The sequence below is a fragment of the Leucoraja erinacea genome, chromosome 16 (genome assembly GCF_028641065.1).
Source record: "Leucoraja erinacea ecotype New England chromosome 16, Leri_hhj_1, whole genome shotgun sequence".
Taxonomy (NCBI): domain Eukaryota; kingdom Metazoa; phylum Chordata; class Chondrichthyes; order Rajiformes; family Rajidae; genus Leucoraja; species Leucoraja erinaceus.
The window spans coordinates 22,368,478-22,389,442 of NC_073392.1; the positions used below are offsets into that span (position 1 = coordinate 22,368,478).

The 20,965-nt window shown below is 40.2% G+C and overlaps 1 protein-coding gene across 1 annotated transcript in view; it reads right to left on the reverse strand.

Moving 5' to 3' along the window:
- Positions 1-20,965, reverse strand: part of LOC129704603 (testis-expressed protein 264 homolog) — a 209,912-nt gene that overhangs the window by 11,614 nt on the left and 177,333 nt on the right. Inside the window, exon 3 of the mRNA XM_055647833.1 lies at positions 20,173-20,338. Coding sequence (XP_055503808.1) covers positions 20,173-20,338 — 166 coding nt within the window. The remainder of the gene's footprint in view (positions 1-20,172; positions 20,339-20,965) is intronic.

Here is a 20,965-nt window from a genome sequence, read left to right on the forward strand (position 1 = left end):
TTATGGTATTCTTTTATTAATTTCAGTCTCTGAGAGTACCTGGTGTGTTTTGTATTACACAGGTTGAGCATTTTATTCACATACAGCTCGCTAGGGACTTAGGGTTTTATGGGGCAAAAAAATCCTGTTTTTGTTTAATTTATTGTGCATTTTTTTGTTCATCATGTTATCTACGATTGTTTTGTTAACAAATGTTGCAAGTAAAAAAATCATTGTTTCGCTTTCAGTTCAAATGACAATTAAACACTCTTGACTCTTTTTACACCTCCTTCAGGCAGACCAAGTATGTGACAAGGCCAACCTCCCACAGCCAGCACTAAGATCATAAGATCATCAGTGATAAGAATACAATTAGGCCATTCGACCTATGAAGTCTACTCTGCCATTCAATCATGGTTGATCTATTTCTCCCTCTTAACCCCATTATGGAATGCTGGAATAACCACAATGCTAGAAACACTCAGCTCCCCATAACCTCTGACACCCATATCAATCAAGAATCTATCTCTCTGCCTTAAATATATCCACTGACATAGCCGCCACAGCATCTGTGGCAAGGAATTCCACAGATTCAGCACCCTCTGACTAAATAAATTCCTCCTCATCTCCTTCCTAAAAAAAAGTCCCTTAATTCTGAGGCTATAACCTTTAGTCCTATAGTCTCCCACTAGTAGAAATATCCTCTTCACATCCACTCTATCCAAGCCTTACTCTATTCTGTGCATTTCAATGAGGCCCCCCCTTCATTCTTTTAAACTAGTATCTATTAATAGTGAAAATTAGCATTTCAAGTTTGAGACACTTTGTCAGAAGATTTTACTTCAGATTTCCAGCATTTCCTTTTTTCCCCCAAGATGAGATTTTCCATACAAGGGCATCCGAGATGTTCTCATTCTTTAGTTAAAGTGGTTTTCCCATGGCTGTCATAAATGGATCCCTTACCCGCATCTCTTCTGTGTCCCAGAGTTCTGTGCTCGCTCCCTCTCCATCAATCCAACGAGAACAGAATTTCTAGTCCTCACCTTTCACTGCATCAGGCTCTGCATCCAACACATAATTCTCTGACATTTCTGTCATCTCACCACCCGTTACAACTTCCCACTTCCACCCCTTTCCGCCTTTCCTCAACGACCGCTCCCTCCGTAACTCCTTGGTTCACTAATCCCTTCCCTTCCAGACCACACACTACCCATGTACTTTTCCCTGAAACTGCAGGAGATGTTCTTATAGAACACCTGTTCTTATACATCCTCCCACAACTCCATTCAGTCGTTCCAAGTGGAGACAGAGATTTACATGCACGTCCTCTAACCTAATCTACTGCAACCGTTGTTCCCGATAGAGTCACAGAGTGATGCAGCATGGAAACAGCTTGCCCATGCTGACCAAGGTGTCTCATCGACACTAGTCCCATCTGCCTGCAGTTGGCCTATATCCCTCTGAACCTTTCCTATCCGTGTACCTGTCTAAATCTCTTTTAAATGTTATTATAGTTTCTACTTCAACTAATTCCTGCAGCAGCTCATTCCATATAACCATTCTGTGTGAGAATATTGCCCTTCAGATTCCAATTAGATCTTTCCCCTATCAGGGGGGGAAACCTATGTCATATGATTATTGATTCCCCTACTCTGGGTAACAGACTCTGTGCATCTATTCTATCTATTGCCCTCGTGATCTTATACACCTCTATAAGATGACCTCTCATCCTCCTTCACTCCAAGGAATACAGTCCTAGCCGGCCCAACTTCTCCTTATAGCTCAGGACCTCAGGTCCTGGAAATGTCCTAGTAAATCTTCTGTGCATACTTTCCATCTTAACAACATCTTTCGCAGAGCAGGGTGAGCAAACTGTGGTCAAGCACTTTGTGTCCTTTTCACAGCAACTCATATTTACCTGTCTGCTAAAGTAAGGCTCAAACTTGCTTCTTACTGCTTTAACAGTTCATTGGTTCAAATGGCTGTTTAATGTCTCAGGCACCTAGGTACAGTGAAATTCTTTTGCATACAAATCAATGAAAATCTTACTGTACATAAGCATAATCATACCGAAGTACAAGAGTGTAAGTGTACTCGATTACACTGAAGTCGCACAGAGGAATCGTCAGGATTCCAGTGCCATCGTGTATTCTTTAAGTTCAAAATAACACCACTGGCAGATTTACAGACAGGTCAAGCCCTATTTGTGAAGTAGACATGACTTGGTCCACGCAAATAAGCAAATAACTGTAGCATGGAGAAGTGATGTGCAGGATACTCAGGCATCTGCATATATCAGTATGGCCGGCCTGGTATTAACCCTCAGTGAACAGTATGGGCAGAACTTCCAAAGGACCTGCTTAAGGAGTTATGTGTAAAGGTCGGCTTCACCATAAGGTCTTCTTCTTCTTCTTGCGTATGGCGTGCACAGCCTAAAGTTGTAGGCCAACTTGTTATATTTGATCTTATTTGATTGTGCACGCCGGGTTGATTGCATTCGTCGAAACAGGGTGAGCCACGTGAAGGTTGGAATCTTCCACCCACCATAAGGTGAAGCGTGTGGCTTCCAATGATTCAAGATTCTTCTTCTGTGGCTGGGTGTTGTGCTTGGTAATTTGTTCCAGGTAGTGCTGTTGTAAATATTCTCGACAAAGTACAAAGCACTGATGAAACACTAGGTGAAGGTAACTGAGAGTCAGTCCACTGCTCATTGCTTCCTAGTTTGTAAGATCTGCATTCTATATGCTCATGGGGTTTATATCCAGCACTGCACTGATGGGTAGATGCACAAACAGCCTCGGGATACACTCATGTAAGTGTCCTCCAAACCCCTGGTTTGTCAATAGCAAAAACAGGACAGCTTGTTGCCTTGACATTCATTGCACCATCTCTTTGTCATTTCAAACACCCTTTCTCCAGCAGTTGTCGCAGACCATCAGATTTTACTGAGACACACTGACATACTGTCCTCTTTGTGGTAACATTTCGACTCAATGGTTTTGTTTCTTAATGTTTAAATGCATGATTTTTCTGAACTACAAAGTACACCTGTCAGGCACTGCATGATACGTACTGGAAGTGCTTGAGAAAGCAAAACTATACTCTCAGATCTAAAACGTGTACTGCAAATGTATTTCTTGACTTCCAAATGGTCTTAATTTTTAATGAGATAAATTATACATCTATTGAATAACAGTGATCCCATGTGAACCGTAACTTTGTCAGAGGAAGGTCCACTGTTGTTGAGGAAAATTTGTCGGGAAAACCATAAAATCAAACAAAATAGTGTTGACATCATGCTCGTGCACAGTAATATAGTCCTAATGTAGCTGGACTAACATTCCACAGGTCTGGAATACTGATCTGGAGATGAAAGGCTAAATACTACCAGAACAGCAGAGGATTTAAATTCACTAATATCAGGAGGGAGGAAGTGGGAGGAGGGTGGGGGCGACTAGCCCCAGTAATGGTGACCATAATAGTCTAGATTATTTAAAAATATCTGTCTCACCCTGATAGTTAATGAAGGAAATGTGCCACCTTTACCTGTTCTGGCCTGTATGTGACTTCAACCCACAACAACCCAGTTGACACTTAATTGTCTATGAAATTGTGACTATAAAGTAAATAATATGAATTAAATTGGATTTCTCTCTGCAATAAATGAGACAATCAACCTGCAATGTCCTCCCTATTCAACTCCTTGGAATTCGGCCAGAAGTGGGAAGGAATTGGAAATGAGCCTGCCATACTTGTCTTCATAGTCATATCATACAGATGATCTTCTAAATCTTCCTAACCCACTGGACACAGTGGTAGGGTTCACAGTCTGATAGCTAATGAATCTTCAATATTAACAATGGACTGAGAGAGATCCCCGGCACCAACTATGGGGAGGCAACGTTTGCTGACCACTATTTATTGCCCCACTTAGATGAGAGAGGGTAGAGGTGCTGAGTGTTAGTTTAGTGTCCATCACTGAGAATGGATTGGCTGCAATGATACTGACAGTGCTGATTCAGTGTCAAAGGACATCGCTGCCAGACTCAGCTGGAGTAAATGGTGAGCTTGACCTCATCCTCATTCTGTTGTGTGATTCCACCTCTTATCTAAGGAGGTGGAATCACTTCATTACAACCAGTGGCTCAGAGCTGGTCATCCACTGAATTATGTGGATCATCACCTGCAATCTATAATCTTATAGCACAACATATCCCTCACTCGCGTTCATCACCAAGTTGGGCCGCAAAGTATGGCTTAACGAAGAGTAAAGAAGATCAGTGCAGCACCAGTTGGTGTAGCTGGCAGGTGAGGCACCACCAGCACAGAACTAGCAAACCATGCTGATCATCAGAAGCAAGATGTCTCAGCCAGCCAGGAGAGTGACTGCATGAACATCCACATGCTCATGGCAACTGAAGATCAAAAAATCTTCCATCTGAAGAGGTGACCATTTCGCACTCCAGTGTTGCCTGATTGATGAGTGTTCCATCATTTAATCTATCTTTATATATGCACCCCTCCATTCCAGGCAACATCCTGGTGAATAACTTCTGCACAAAATTGCAGAGAATTGCGAATCAGCACAATCCATCACACGAACAGGCCTCTTCGGCAATTATTCCATCCTCAGACAACATAACCATTTTGACTCTAATCATTCCCTCTTCTCCCCTATTGGGCCGAATATATCAAAACATGCAGCACCAGATTCAGGAACAGCTTCTTCCCCACTGTCATTAGACAAATAAACAAACCTCTTGTTAGCCAAAGGTATAGTCTCAATCTCCTTACCTATCTTATTGCAGCTCTTGCACTTTTTAAAATTTGCACTTTCTCTGTAGTTGTAATACTATAATGCTGAAACACAATTTACTGCACTCTAGTATTTTTCTTTTTCAACTACCTGTTGTACTTGCATGTGACTCGATTGTATTCATGAATAGTATGATTTGCCTGAATAGCAAACAATGTTTTCACTGCATCTCAGTATAGGCGATGATAATAAACAAACACCAATAATTGTATATTACAATAGTCATTATAAGCCCACAGATACTCAGAGCTACCCAGAACTGTATATCCTTCCAGTTCCTCCATCTTCATTGTATCTACGCTGATGACCTTTTACACAGGTGTCGCTGAAAGATCTTATTTTCTCCTTGCCCATGGATTCCCCTCCTCCATGATTGACAGAGCAGTCATCTCATTCCTTGTACCTCTGACAGTGGAATAAGATGATAATGTCCTCTGAAATTATATCAGTTTGTACTTCTCAACATCCGCTATCCTTGAGAGCCTTAAAAACCTGCAGCATACGATTCCCTGATTTAATAACCTGCTGCACTGGAGCTAATTAAAGCTCAATACTTGCAGCAACGAGTCTACCTCCTTCTCTGTATATAGGCACATGGTCCTATTTAATCGCAATTCATTTATAATATTTAATGATGTCTTCCACACATATTTTTTTCAGAATATTCAATCGTCTTCTCCAGCTTACATTTCTCCACGGGTATAGACTTAGTTCTTCAAAGTTTTGTTGCAAATCATCCATCCTGGTTGAACCATCTATTTTTCTCTGTGTCTCTACAATATTTTTTTAAATCGTAAACGAACATTCAAACAAAATGAAATCTTTTAAAATAATTTTAATTTTGTTTTTTTCAGAGTGCCATCCATGAGATACATTTTTAATTCTGGGAGAGTTTTGATTGTCTGATGATCTGAATTTCTCCCCAAGCTGTTTTCCAGGCTTTATTTTAGAGCCATAATGTTCACCAATGGATGTGTTGAAAAACTGGGTAGAGAAGCACTGAAGTTTTGTACAACCCAAGTATGAGAATTAGATTATCTTCTCCATTTGGGTACCTCATAATGTTTATATCAGTGACCTTTCTGCACTGTGCCATTATCGGATCATTGAGTTCAAATCCTACCACCGTAGCTCAGGAATTTAAATTCAAGTCATTAAATAAACCACAAAAACAGTTTTTTTAAAGCTTGTCTTAGAAACTGTATCCATGAACCTACTGAGTTGTCACAAAACTGATGTCCTACTGTGAAGAAAATCTGCCATGTTTGCCAATCTGTGACTAAAATAAATGTTAAAATTACTTCTCATTTCTGATGAAATCTCTCTCTGAATAACGCAGAGCTTCTTTCCTGCACTTTTATTTTGAATGCAAAATTGTGAACTTAGTATTAATATATTTCTGCTGTCACCACATCTATTATTCAGATGAGTTATTTCTTCATTGATACATTGAAGTATAGGTAATGACCAAAGTCAAGTACCCAGTATCTTTTAATTAGACACCACTTGGTTGGAATCTAGTCTGACAAAGGGTCACCTGGCTTCACTGATTAACTGTCAGCATCTCATTGATCTCATTGCACGTCTTTCTAAGTTACCCAAGATACTTACCAACCATTAAAAAAACTTGTTAGCTATTCATGGGTAAATTATTAATCTTCCTTCAATTATTCCTAAATGCAAAAGGCATGATTACAGGGCCTTCTCTAGAATATTTGGAAGGAGTAATGATATAATTATATTGCTTGCTCCACATGGGAACAATTTACTCACCACATTCCCCTGCTCTGTCTCCTATTACTATTTAACATGTTTCTTCTTTAAATACTTTGCTAACTTCCTTTTAAATGCTGATTTACTTGGTTTTAATAGCCATGCCTAGTATTTTAATAGATCGCTGTATACATAAGCCTTTCCTAACAATCCACTTTTTAAGGCTAGTGCTATTCCTAATTCTACATCCACTACCTAGAGCTTTCTCTATTTGCCTGTGTAAATTGTTTCAAAATTGTGAACAATTTCATTTTCCCTGATGCAATGAACAGCATCTTAATCATTGTGTAATTAATATTATTCTGTTGCAAAACTATCCTATTGAATCTCAGCTGCAGCTTCTCTGTGACCCATCACCCGCCTTGGTTACTATCTTTCCATCTCTTCCTACCGGACTTATTTGCCAATAAACCACCCCTCACCAGAATTCATCTATCACTTGCCAGTATTTATACCACCCCTTTGCCTCACCTCTTTCTACCAGCTATTTCCCCTTTCTTCCATCAGTCTGAAGAGGGGTTATAACCCAAAACATTGTATGTCCATTTCCCTCCACAGATGCTGCCAAACCTGTTGGGTTCCACCAGCAGTTTGTTTATTAATCAAGATTCCAGCATCTGCAGTCTCTTGTATCTCCTATAAACCCTTAACTTGTTTGCTATTCCTAAGGCTTATGCCAGCTTCCATTTAAATTGCTGAATAGTTGCCCAACTTGTCTGAATGTAAAGGGCCTCAATATTTAAAACAGACATAGGGTGGAATTCTAGTCAATATTTATGTTTTAACCAAACCATCTTACAGCTATTTGTGGACAAATTGGTTTTCAGGGTTGACGCCATTACAATCATTGATGACACTTTCTAAGTGTTTTGAATACAAAATAAAGTTGGAACACTTTGAAAATGTTAAAGATGGGAGGTTGCTAAGTTATTTTTCCTCTGACATTTTTAGTGCTGAATTACATTTGCCATATATCTAGCATTACTGCCTGTACCCTAGGCATGACCACCTCACTGTAACTTCTGCTTATGATCCCCTCAGACTCCCAGATGATCCTGGGTTCATCCAGCTGCAGCTCCAGCTCCCTATCACAGTCTGTAAGGAGCTGCAGCTGGACGCACCTTCCAGGTGTAGCCCTCAGGGACACTGGAAATTTCCCTGACTTTCCACATCCTGCAGGAGGCACATACCATAGCCCCAGCTGTCATCTCTGCTGTACTAGACAAAGGAAGATTTACGAAAGAAAGAAAAAAAATCAGACTGTACCTTATCCCATCATCATCTTCTGCACCAAAGCCTCTCAAGCCATAGTTTTACACTTACCCTCCACACGATATTTCACCTCATGGCAGCTCCCAACAGGCAGTTCTACTAGTGTATACATTCTTTTTTATACACCCACTATGAGCTATCACTCCAGGATGCTAACTGCTTTCAATTGCAAAACTGAATCTCCTTCTAAATCTTGGCTATTTAAGTGCCCATCTAAATGTTTCTGGAACATAGTGACTATATCTACATCCTCCTCTGGCAGTATGTTCCTGATATGAACCACTCTCTGTAGACAAAAAACTTTGCTTTCAAATCCTCTTTGGAACTCCTTCTCATCTTTAAACTATGCCCTCTTGATTTTGATACACCCACCAGGGAAAAAAGATTCTGAATATCTACTCTTTCTATGCTTCTTGAATCTTTATATAATTCAATCAGGTCACCTCTCAGCCTCCTGCGTTCCAGGAAAAATAAGCCCAACCTATTTGATCTTTCCCCATAACTAAAATCCTCCAATCCAGGCAACATCTCAGTGAATCTGCTTTGCATCTTCTCCGCTGTAACTATATCCCTCCTAAAACTGCTGACCAGAACTGTAGACAATAACTCCGTCCAGTTCAACAAGTGTTTTGTAAACCTGCAATATAACATCCCAACGTTTATATTTTGTGCCCCAACTTATGAAGGCAAGAATATTATATACTTTTTTTACCACCCTCTCGACCTGTGTTGCCACTTTCAAAGGACCATGGACGTGGGCACTAAGCTCCCTTTGTTCGTCAATATTCCTTGGTGCTCCACATTTACTGTATTCATTCTGTTTGTCATCTCAATGTGCAAGAACCTCACACTTGTCAGGATTAAATCCCATCTATTAATGCCCTACCCAACTTTCCATCTGATTTATATACCATTGTAGCCTTAGACAAACTTCCTCATTATCCAGAAATCCACCAACATTTGTATCATCTACAAAATTGGTTATTCACCCACGGTTGACTAACGTTATGCAGGGTGTCTTTTATAAGAACACTCTAAAGCTTAGACTCATAGTAGTGTGGAATGTGTATCAGTAAATTATTATGCAGATATTCATCTACTGTATTCCTAATGAGAGCAGTATCTGTGAAGTTGATTATGCTTTTAGCAACTGATTTCAACACAAAGAACACAGTCTTTACTAAATCTCCGGCTCGGTTTCTGGGTCAAAACTGACATGAGGGTAGCTTGTTATGGGAATTATCTCATAAAGCAAAACGGGCATGGTTGGGTACAATTTTGAGTTTACAGCATACCCACCAGATCAGAGATTGGGGGTGTTATATATACAGGTACACTGAGCTTGCTAGTACCTATGAGATGAAGGATAGTTTCTTCATTGTTATTTAAGTTTTCTCAAGAGATTGCTGGTGCAGACCATCTCAACATGAATAGAGTGTAAGCAGCTAATAGCGGGTGTGAATTCAAATAATTTCAAGTCTCGCTCTTCCAAGGGGGCTGGCTCAAAAGCAGCCAATAGAATGGATATTCCCATTTGAGCATCTTCTTGCAACAGCAGGAGGCTTACATAGTGCACTTTCAGAAGTTATAAAATTTGGTTAAATATGCCTCGATGATTGCTGATAGAATTCTGAACAGTGTTGCATGAGTTATTGTCTAACTCAAAGCCAATTGGGACTGTGGTCCGATTAAGGGCAATGGACATGTATGCAAGTTAGCATCATGTTGTTAATAACCCATGTCTTTTCTACCATTTATGGTTTATTTGTTTAAGTGTTTCACACACAGATTGGTTTACTGCATGAAACCACAGAGTTTTGAAGGCTTCACATAGACACTCACGTGACTTTGATATAATATAGAAAGATTAAACAATAACTTACCGTTTGAAGTTTGATCTTTATTTTATGAGAAGTTGAAGTGAGGGACTACGTGCCCTCCACTCCCAATCCTGAATCTCATAAAAATCATTCGTAAGTCAACAGTTATTAATCTTTCTATAGTTTAAGTTCGTGCAAGTGGTCTGTGGTTTCATACAGTTGCTCTGAAGATTGACGCGCATGCGGGCTGGCGGGCTCTTCACGTAGTCCCTCACTTCAACTTCTCATAAAATAAAGATCAAACTTCAAACGGTAAGTTCTCCTTTAATTTTTCTATTTTCCTTTACATTCGTCCTCCAACATGCAACCCCCCCACACTTGCTTGGATTAAACTCCACCTGTTAATTTCTGTTGCTGATCAGTATCAATTTGTATACTTTAACAGCCTTCCTCACAGTCTGTGACCCCAGCAATCTGGGTGTCATCTGCAAACTTGCAAACCAATTCACTTACATTTAAATCCCATGTCATTAATATATTATATCACAAACAATAGAGGTCCCCAAACTCCTCACAGATCTCCAGCATTAATATTGTCCTTCCACCACAACCCTCTATCTTCTACCAGTAAGCCAGTTTTGAATCCATTCCAGTGTTTGCCACGAAACTTTACTGACCAGCATACTGTCTATGGCTTTGCCCTTCAGATGATAATAAACACTCTTCTGTTTGGACACAAAAAGATCCTAAATTTCAATGAACTAGGTGTTATCCTTGATGTCCTCTGAATCACAGAACAGTTACAGCAGAGCCAATCAATTCCACACCTGAGGAACAGCTATCCACATAGTCCCCACTTCTCCCCACTTCTCTCTATTGACGGGCAAATTCATTGCTTCCAATATTAATCCAGCTCTTTTGATGTAACAATTCAGTCTACCTCCCTTGGCAGTGTATTCTGGACCCTCAGCTTTTTTGACACACTAACTAGTTTTATGCTATTTCTGGTACTTTTGCCACACAGCATCATTTTACGTTCTTTAGTTCCTGACCTTTCCTGCAAATGGAACTATTTTTCTCCATCTAATCGCTCCATGTCTTTAAATATCTGTACCAAGTCCCTACACAACCACCTCTGCTCCAAGAAGACCGTCCCCAGCTTCTCCAGTCAATTTACACATAACTGAAGTCCCTCATCATTTCAGTATATCTCCTTCGCACCTCTCTACAGCTTTTTACATCTTTTACAAAGTGTGACAACCAGAATTGAGTACAATACTCCAGTGTTTTATAAGGTTCATCATAAATTCCTTGCTCTTGCCCTGTACGCTTCTATTTATAAAGCCCAGGAATCTGTTTGTTTTGAACAAATTTCTCTATGCCCCACCACTACAATGTTACAGGAAGTTTAGAGGTAATTTAAAAATGGAAAAAAAAGAGGGGGGGGTACACATTAAAAAAAAATCCAAAATATTCCATGACCTGTGAACATGAAATGAAATGGGAAAGGAATGTTGGGGTGATCGGGAAGTTTACCCAGAAGGGAGGCAATCAAAAGGCAAAATTACAAATATGCGACTGCAAATTCTTGCCCTGATTGTTGATTCTTAAACCCAATCCCAAGGTTAAGCAAACTGGTTGTGGACTGGAATTTAGCAAGTGGTTTAACCCTGCACCCATTTTAAATAAGTGTGTAGCATTTGCAGTTTCCAAGCTCTCAAGCACCGCAAATCTGTAGAGTCATATTCACAGAATTATACAGCATGGAAACAGACTTTTGGCCCAACACATCCATGCCAACCAAGACGCTAGTACCGTTTGCCCGCGTTTGACATTTCTTAACAATGTACCTGTTCGAATCTCTTTTACATGTAGTTATTGCACTTGTCTTAACTGTTTCCACTGACAGTTCATTCCATATATCCAGCACCCTCAGATTCCTATTCAATTTTTCCCCTCCCACTTTACTATGCCCTCCAGTTCGTGATTCCCTCAGTATGGGAAAGTGCGTTCACCTATGCTATGCCCCCAATGATTTTATACACCCATCTAAGATCACCTCTCAGTCTCCTACCTTCCAAGGAATATAGCCCTAGTATGCTCAACCTCTCCTATAACTCAGTGCCACATGTCCTGGCAACATCCTCAAAAAGCTTTTCTCCACACCTTCCAACTTAATGACATCTTTCATAGCAGAGTGCCCAAAGCCAAACACAATACTCCAGACTAAAGAACACAACGTGCTGCAGTAACTCAGCAAGGCAAGCAGCATCTCTGGAGTACATGAATAGATGAAGTTTCGGGTCAGTACACTTCTTCACACTGCTACTACACTACTATGTGTCCTTTTGTGTAAACCAGCATCTGCAGTTCCCTGTTTCTATAATACTACAGATATTTGGGAGATTATGGACAAGGCGTCTGCACATTCCATCCTTGCTTCCAGTTGCAACCAAAAGTTCATCCTGTCTGGGCCCTGCCTTTCCTGAGTGGAGCAAGAGCAGCTACTCACCTTCCACCCCACCAGTCTTGGCAAGCAATGGGTCATCCTTCTCAATGTCTACCAGCTCCAATTGGATTATTCAATAGACATCCATTCCCCTCACCCACCTCCTCCTCTTTCAGTATCGCCAAGGGAATATTATTTTTCTATTAATATGATCTAACCTGTTTGGTCTTTCCGATTTTCAGTCTTTCTTCCTCCTCATTTTTAGATTTAGATATAAATTGTCACGTGTACCAAGGTATAGTGAAGCTTTGTTTTGCATGCTATTCAATCAAATCAGAGAATACTATCCATATATACAAAGCCAAACTCAAGTATAATTGTCAGTCTGAAGAAAGGTCTCGTCCCGGAACATCACCTATTCCTTCTCTCCAGAGATGCTGCCTGTCCCGCTATTACTCCAGCTTTTTGTGTATCTTCCAGTATATAAAGTAGAACAAAGGGAGAGCTCCGGGGTGCAGAATATAGTTCTCAGCGTTATAGTGCAACAGTTCCAGAAACAAAGTCTAATGTTCACAATGAGGTAGAGGAGAATAGTACCCTAGCTTAGGTAAGGCCATTCAGAAGCCTGATAACAGATAGGAAACAGCTGTTTCTAAGTTTGGCGTTACACACCTTCAAGCTGCAGTATATTTTGCCCGAAAAGAGCTGGGAGTAGAAAGAATGACTGGGGTAAGAAAGGTTTTTTATTATCTTGGCTGCTTTCCTAAGGCAGCATGAAATGTAGATGGAGTTAATGATGGGGCATCTGGTCTGTGTGATGAACTAGGCTACATTAGCAACTCTGCAATTTACAGTGGTCTTGGACAGAGCTGTTCCCAACCTGTGAGGCAACCTGACAATATGCTTTCTCTGATGCATTTGTAGAGGTTTGTAAGAATCATAGGAGTAATGCCAAATTCCTCACTCTTGAGCAAGTAGATGTGATGGTGTGCCTTCTTAGATGTTGCATCAATGTGATTGGTCCACGATAGATCAATGGTCATATTTTTACACCAAGGAAATAGAAGCTCTCAAGCATTTCCACTTCAGCAACATTGATACTGATTGTGGCATGCACGCCACCACACCAAGCTTCCTGTAGTTAATGACTAGTTCCTTCATCTTGTTGACATCGGGGGAGAGGTTTTTGTCCTAACAATACGTATTCCTATGATCTCGGATCACCCAACTCTCCTCTTACTGTTTACAGCCCAATAGAAAATTTGTGGATTTGTTTCATAGAAACAGTTTCTCGTGATCTCTCTTTGACTCTCATTTCTGCTTTTACTTTATCAACTAAAAACCTTTTGGTAATTAACATGTTTCTTGTGTTGACAAGCTGCCATTGGTCTTAAGCTCTTTTTTACTGCTCTATTTTACTCTCAATCTTTTCTGTCTTTAATCTATCGTCAATATTACTTGTTTGTCATTTATTATAATTAGCTCTGTCTTTGATTTTACGCCTCTACCCCCTCATGGAAATGTTTCTAGACTGTAGCTAAAACACCTCCCCTTTAACGTGTTCTCAGTGTTCAATTACACTTTTGCCCACCAAGCTTTGAATACCCGACCAGACCAGTTCCTGAACCATTGAAACTAACCCTTGTTCAAGTGACAATTGTCATAGCATGACAATCTTTTACATAGTTATTCCATAGTTATTCTAAACCATATGATAGTATGATCACTGTTTCCTAGCTGCATCTCATCTCCACAACCCCTATCTCTCACCTTTAGCAAATAATATTTGACATCTCATCCACTTCTTTATTTTCAAGTCTTGGTTTGAAAGGGAGTATGTGTGTACTCCCTTCCTTTTTTAAATAATGGTGAAAGCTTTTACAATCTGTTTTTATATTTCTTAGTAGTTTACTCTGATTTTCTATTTCACTGCCTTTCAGCTTTATGAAAAACCTTTGCTGGTTTTTAAAACTCTTAATCCTTAGACTTAGTATTCTTCTTAACAACAGAATGAACCTCGATTAATATTTTAATACTCCCTTTACAATTTTAATTAGTGACTGATATCCCACATTTCCAGTGGGTTTTTATTTCCCAGTGAAATTAATCTTCATTTAGAATTACAATGTCCAATTTTGCATCTCTATGTTATATATTTGAACCCATTTTTCCAATGTGCCACAGCAACTAACATTCAATGTAATTGACTTTATTTACGTTTAAAATATTGTTTCAGTAACTGTTTGGTACATTACTCAAATTCGAGGTATAATTCCATCATTTTATGATCGCTGCTCTCAAGAGGATCCTTTACTGTGAGTTTATTAATTAGCACTATTTTATAACTTGACAATGTAATAGGTTTAAAATAGCCTATTCCATGGTTGGAGTTTAGCAATGTACAGTCACGACTGCATTGCATGACTTATCCTACAAATTACTTTTTTGAGTTTGACATCCAATATATCTGAACATTCAAGACCCCCAAGAATATTGTGTTATCTTCGTTAAAAACAACTCTTTTTCACCATTCTATTCTATTCTACTGTATTGTTGTTTTTATAGACTTGTAAACGATCCCATCCATATCGATTCTACTTTATCCGTTGAGCCATTCCACACTACCACCCTCATTTTATAATTGGGGAAACTAATCCTCCCTTTACATTTGGTCCATCCTTTCAAAACATTAGTTGTTCCTGGAATATTTAATTTCCAACCTTTGTCACCATGGAATTATGTCACTGTAATAGCTAATAGATCAGTTATTTGAACTATTAATTATTCTATCTTTCTGTCAATCATTCACACATTTAGACAAAATATCTTACTTCAAAGTTTACTATCTTTCCACAGCCTTACCTTATTCACTAGTGCACTCGAACTTGCTACCCCTTCTGGAAATACTTTGGTTTATGATTAATCACATTGCTACACTCTAGTCTTAGGCCTTGGTTTTATTCTAAATGTGCAAATGTTTAGAACATAGAACAGTACCCTTCTGTCCCCAATGTCTGTGCCAAACATGATGTCAAGAGCAACTCTTATTTGCCTGCATATAATCTATATCCTTCCATTTCTTGCATTTCCATATGCTTATTTAAAATTCCCTTAAATGCCACTATCGTTTCTGCCTCAACCACAACCCATGACTGCATGTTCCAGGCACTCACCACCCTCTGTGTAAAACACGTGCCCACATATTACCTTTAAGCTTTGCCCCTCTCACTGTAAAACTATACCATCTAGTGCCCTTTTTCCATCCCGGGGAAAAGGTTCAGACTGTCTATCCTATCTATGCATAGTTTTATATATCTTCTCCCCACAAACTCCGGCATTCCAGAGAAACCAATCCAAGTCTATTAAACCTAACCCTGTATTGTGACATTAGTTGGGGCATAGAGTATAGAGGTTGGTAAGTTATTTTCCAGCTGTAAAAACGCTTGGTCAGGCCACATTTGGAGTATAATGTGCATTTCTGGACGTCGCATTACAGGATGAGGTGGCTTTGGAGTGGGTAGAGAAGTGATTTACCAAGATGTTGGTGCATTTGAGGATATTCGCTTTTAAGAGGGGGTGCACAAACGTGGATTGTTTTCTCTGAAGAGTCGGAAGCTGTGGGTTGATAGGGTAGATTGTAAGAGTCTTTTTCCTAGAATGGAAATTCTAGTGGCTATGTTTTGAAGATGAGAGGAGAGTAGTTTGAAAGGAAATTTGTGGCACATGTGTTTTTATAGAGAGGTGCCTAGAATGCACCTCCAGGGATGGTGGTGGAAGCAGATACAACATTGAAGAGTAATGTGTCAGTGAAGGAATGGTCTTATATTACTAATTATAGATTATGTCGATGAGAAATGAATTTAAAGACAACTATGTACCCATGTGCCTGCCAACCTTGACCTTCTGTGTGGACGAGGTTAAAGGTTTGTGAGATGCTGTTGAAGAATCGTTGGCAGTGCATCTTGTAGAAAGTACTACACTGCCGCCACGGTGCACTGGGGCCAGATTATTTGAATATTTTGGGAGGACCTTGGGAGCCAATCATGAGTTATTTTGATAAAGATTATATTGAACCTTGAAAATTGTCCAACAATCATCAAAGCAGGCAGAGGGTGTATTACGCTCCATTCCTCTGCTTTGTCGATTGTGGAAAGGTTTGGAAAAGGGTATTGAGGAGATGAGTCACTCACAGTAGAATAGTTAGCATCTGACCTATTCTTGCAGTCAAACTACTGACTGTAGTCATTGAGTAATAGAGTCATACATCATTCATTGTCAACGATACCTCCTCTTTTAGTGACATCTGCAAACTTATTAATCATGTTTTGGAATTCTCATCCAAGCCTTTGATACAGATGACAAACAGCAATAGGCTCCGCACACCACTAGTTGTAGGCCTCCAGTAGTAAAAACAACCTTCCACTGGAACCTTATGCTTCTTACCATGAAGCCAATTCTGTATCCAGTTAGCTAGCAAACTCATCAACCTTCTTGATTGCTTCATCAAAAAACACAATCATATTCACGAAGCATGATCTCCCACACACAAAACCATCCTGACTATCCCTTCAGCCTCCTTTCAGAAAGTGATAGATAACTACTATAATTCATGATCTAAAGCAGATTAATAAAGTCAGCACAAGATGATAAGCATCAGACCTGACACAAAGCACAGAATTCATTTAGCTATTAATTTTATGTTCCTTCAGATTTACTTTAGAGCCTTATCACAAATGACTTCATTAAGACACTGAATCCTCAGAGTACAGGAACATCTCTGAAATACTGAGAAAGCTTCTCATCAAAATTCAGGAACAAGGTTTCATTAATTTAGGATACACTGGATTGCACAAAGACAGGTAAACTTGAATATCAGGTTTCCTTCCTGGGTAATGTCTCTCTCCTCACTCCCACTGTCCACTGTCCTCTACCCACACACCCCCACTCATTGTCTATCTATCCCTCTGCTCACTTACCCTTGATACTCACCATCCATTCTTCCCTCTACTCACTTACCCTTTGCTCTCAGTGTGTTTACTCATCTTCACGCACTCACTCATCACTCACTCTTACCATTAATGAACCCTCTATTCACTGCCCCCTAACTCACACTATCCCTATGTCCCTTTACTCACTGGCCCCTCACCCCTATTATTCATTGATCCCTCTACTCACACACCCCTCATACCCATTTTCCAGCCCCCATCCATTCAATCATCGCACACTCTCACCATTCATCTGTCCTTCTATGCACTCACCACTCACTCTTACCACCCACACAACACAGGGATGGCTTTGATATGCTGAGGAAGTTGCTCAGCAAAAGTGGTGAACAAGCTTGCATTAGCTCAGGATGCACGGGATTGTTAGATACACCCGAATATTGGGTTTCCTCACTGGATTACTGCACTCTAAAAATTAATTACATTTGTTGCAGTAGTGGATCTTACTCATTTGATTAACTCAAATATTCAATTTGCATGATGTGCATTAAACCTAACACTCACCATATCATAGCCTGCACTCACTTACCCCTCAACCCACTGTCCCTCCATCCCTCTACTCACTCACTCACTCACTCCCACTCACTCCCACTATCATCCCTCTACTCATTCACTCCTCACTCCCACAATCCAGTCATCCATAATCACACTCCCCCCTCACTCCCGTCCATCCCCCTCTTACTATCCTTCCGTTCTCAACTCACGGCTTCCTCACCCTCGCCATCCATCGGTCACTCTACACACTTGCCTCATTCTTACCATCCATCCACCCCTCCACTCACTGCCCCCCTCACTGCTACTGTAACCCCCTTGCTACTGATCTCCTACTTATGTTATCACTATTTAATATGCCCATATCACTATTCCACACCACCTACATATTGAATACCTTCCTCCCACCTCCTCCTACACTGAGCACTACCCAGTTGTATTCACCCTAACTTGCTTTGATACAACTTGGTCATACATGACGGTCTGCTGGACAAAATGTGATGTGAATGTGCGGTGAGAGATGGGCAAGTGTTGGATCTTTCAAAAGATTCCTTCTTACTTCAAGCTTCAAGGTCTGCCTTTTTCATGGTTTTCAAATGTATGCCTTGAAAAAAGTCTTCAAAATGGTCTGATTCAGTTAATCGTGAACTGGAGAGCTCGCTGCGCTGCAGCTCCCTGAACAGTAACTATAACATTCTCCTTGCAATTCCACTTGTAAAGTTATTCCACTAATCGGCGAAACTGCAGCAAAGTTAAACTTCTGAAGGGATGAGAAGATGTAACAGTAGGTGCTTAATATTCTTTGCTTTGTAAATATTGAGGTATGAAGCAAAAGGTTCCAGAGACTTTGATCTGTACTTGACATTTTATTTATACAGTTAAAGTCCCAGTTCTCATTCGACTCGGCAGAGCTCTCATGCATTTAGCTAACGACAGCTCCAGAAACGCTGCCCTTCTTATTCAGGTTTCAAGTGTCACTCATTTTATTTTAAAGGGAGTAGTTTGAACTGAGCAAAAATGCAGTGCTCTGTGATTCACTTTAGTTTATGATAGGCAGCAGAGAGGGGAGACTGTACAGAACATCCAAAATGAGTTTAGGGAGGTAAAGAGAAAAAATAAACAGACTAAATAGAGGCAGAAGCATATAGGAGGATACCTACAGACTATGCTGAGGTAATGGGTCTGGATTTCTCTCCAAACCTTTGGCAGAAACGCATTAAAACAGCCTCTCCGTAATAGGTCATATTTTTGGCAGCTGTGCTAGAAGAGCCTCATTATGAATCATTCTCTTATGGAAGATGATCTAAAGCAAGGTCAATGATGTAAGTTTTAAGGTGAGACTTAAAGGGGGAAAGAGAACTGGAGGGACAGAGAGGTTTATGCAGAGAGGCAAATGCAGAGCTCTGACAACCCTGAGGCCAGCTGAGGATGCAAGAGTCATTAGAAACAAGATGATCAGCAGATGTGTATAAGAAGAATACAGATATCCCAGAGGATTGTAGGGCAGGATCAATTTATGACAAAATATGTAAAAGATGCAATATTGGAGGTGAGACTGGAAACAGTGGAAATCCTGAGACCTTGGATAATTATCAGGATAGATGTTCTGTGACAAAAATTATGTTGACTCTCCATGATAATTCCTGCCATTTTAAGTGAACATAAATCCTATCCCAAAGAATTGTTTCCAAACATTTCTCTACACGAGATATAAGGTTCACTGGCTTGTTATCCCTACCAGCCTTCTTGAACATGTGAACAACATTATCTACTCCAGAGGAACCGAGTTGTTCCAGCACCTCATCTGTATCTAAAGATGATGCAGAAATTTGATTCAGAGCACCAACAATCTCCTTCCTTGTTCCTCTAACCCTGGAATAGAATTGATCAGCCCCTGAGGATTTATGCACCATAGCACTTCCTCTTTCATAAAACGTATATATTCCAGACCCTAACTCTTTATCCTCCCCATGCTTCAACCTGGTGAATGCTATTGTGAAGTATTCATTCAGGCCACCACACCTATCATCTGCTTCCACACAAAGATATCCCTTTTGGTACAATGCAATACAATATTTAAAGCCTTGAGCTTTGCAGGGATGAGACTGAACTGAATGATTCACGAGTGCCAAATGCTAACTCTGAAATATGTGGTATTTTTGTGGCATCGGTGATGAGCAGTTTTTTTCACTCTCTCTTGCTGAGGTAATAAGCCAATGAACAGTGCAAGTAGCATTGGTTATAATCAGTGGTCATACGATGAACTGACATCAGCACATTGTAATTGCTGCCCCTGCCTTCAGGGTGCAACTCTTTTGGATGATCATCCTGTAATGCCACTTCAATTGCCTGCCAGCCTCCCAGTGGAGAGCTTGACCTAGTGATTCTCCCACCAGTAACTGTTTGAAGAGGCTGAAGATGTTGAGGCTACATAAAGGTGCACTCACCTATTACCATCCATTTGCTGCTGGTGGTTTAACATAACGATTGAAGCATGTGAGGTAACTTTGCCAACGGAACATCCACATACTATAATATTCAAAAACACATTGATTGTCTGTAGTTTACCTGCAACATCAGTACAACTGTCATCTGCCTCTTCTTCATTCTTTGTCTTGTTAGCCTCCTTTAGTTCGGGAACATAGAAGTCACTCTGCCGTGCCAGCGGGCACACATAGTAGATCAGCTCACCGCGGTAGATCTCCAGACAGGGGTGAGCACACAGTTTCCGTTCCTGAATAAGAAGAAACAATGTGTTTGGAAAAGTAGAATCACACTGAACTTCAGGTCAACATCTGCATGGCTCAGATGTTGTGAGTGTGTGGTTTAAGTACTTGGTAGCAGAGTACATAACACAGTGCAATGAATTGAGAATCCAACTTCATAGGGAAGTTGTTGGATTGAGTTTTACAGTTCCAGTTGTTCAGAACCTCCATATTCCATGGAAACACAGTGTTTCTAATCAAGGCACTGAAGATTATGTATCACGCTATGGAGAAGATTGCGCTTATTTCTAATTTTGCATTAATGAACATCTTGAAAGTGAACAACAACAAAAAAAAATTCCAAAGTGTGTTGGTGACAGTTTTGGATCAGACCTTGATCTTTTTGGATCAGATCTTTTCAGACCTTGATGCAACCCTCACCCTCACCAATGTTCCAGCATTCAGTTACTGATCCTCTAACTCCATACTGTAAATCAATTGCTAGCAAACATATGCGGATGATAAACCAAGCCTAAGTTAAACCTAGGCTTGTACAAATCGGGAGTGTTAGACTATGGATGCAGCAGAAATTACATAACAGAATCATAAGGCATACTCAAAGAAGTCTTTTGGACTTTTGTGTGGTGCCGGTTGTT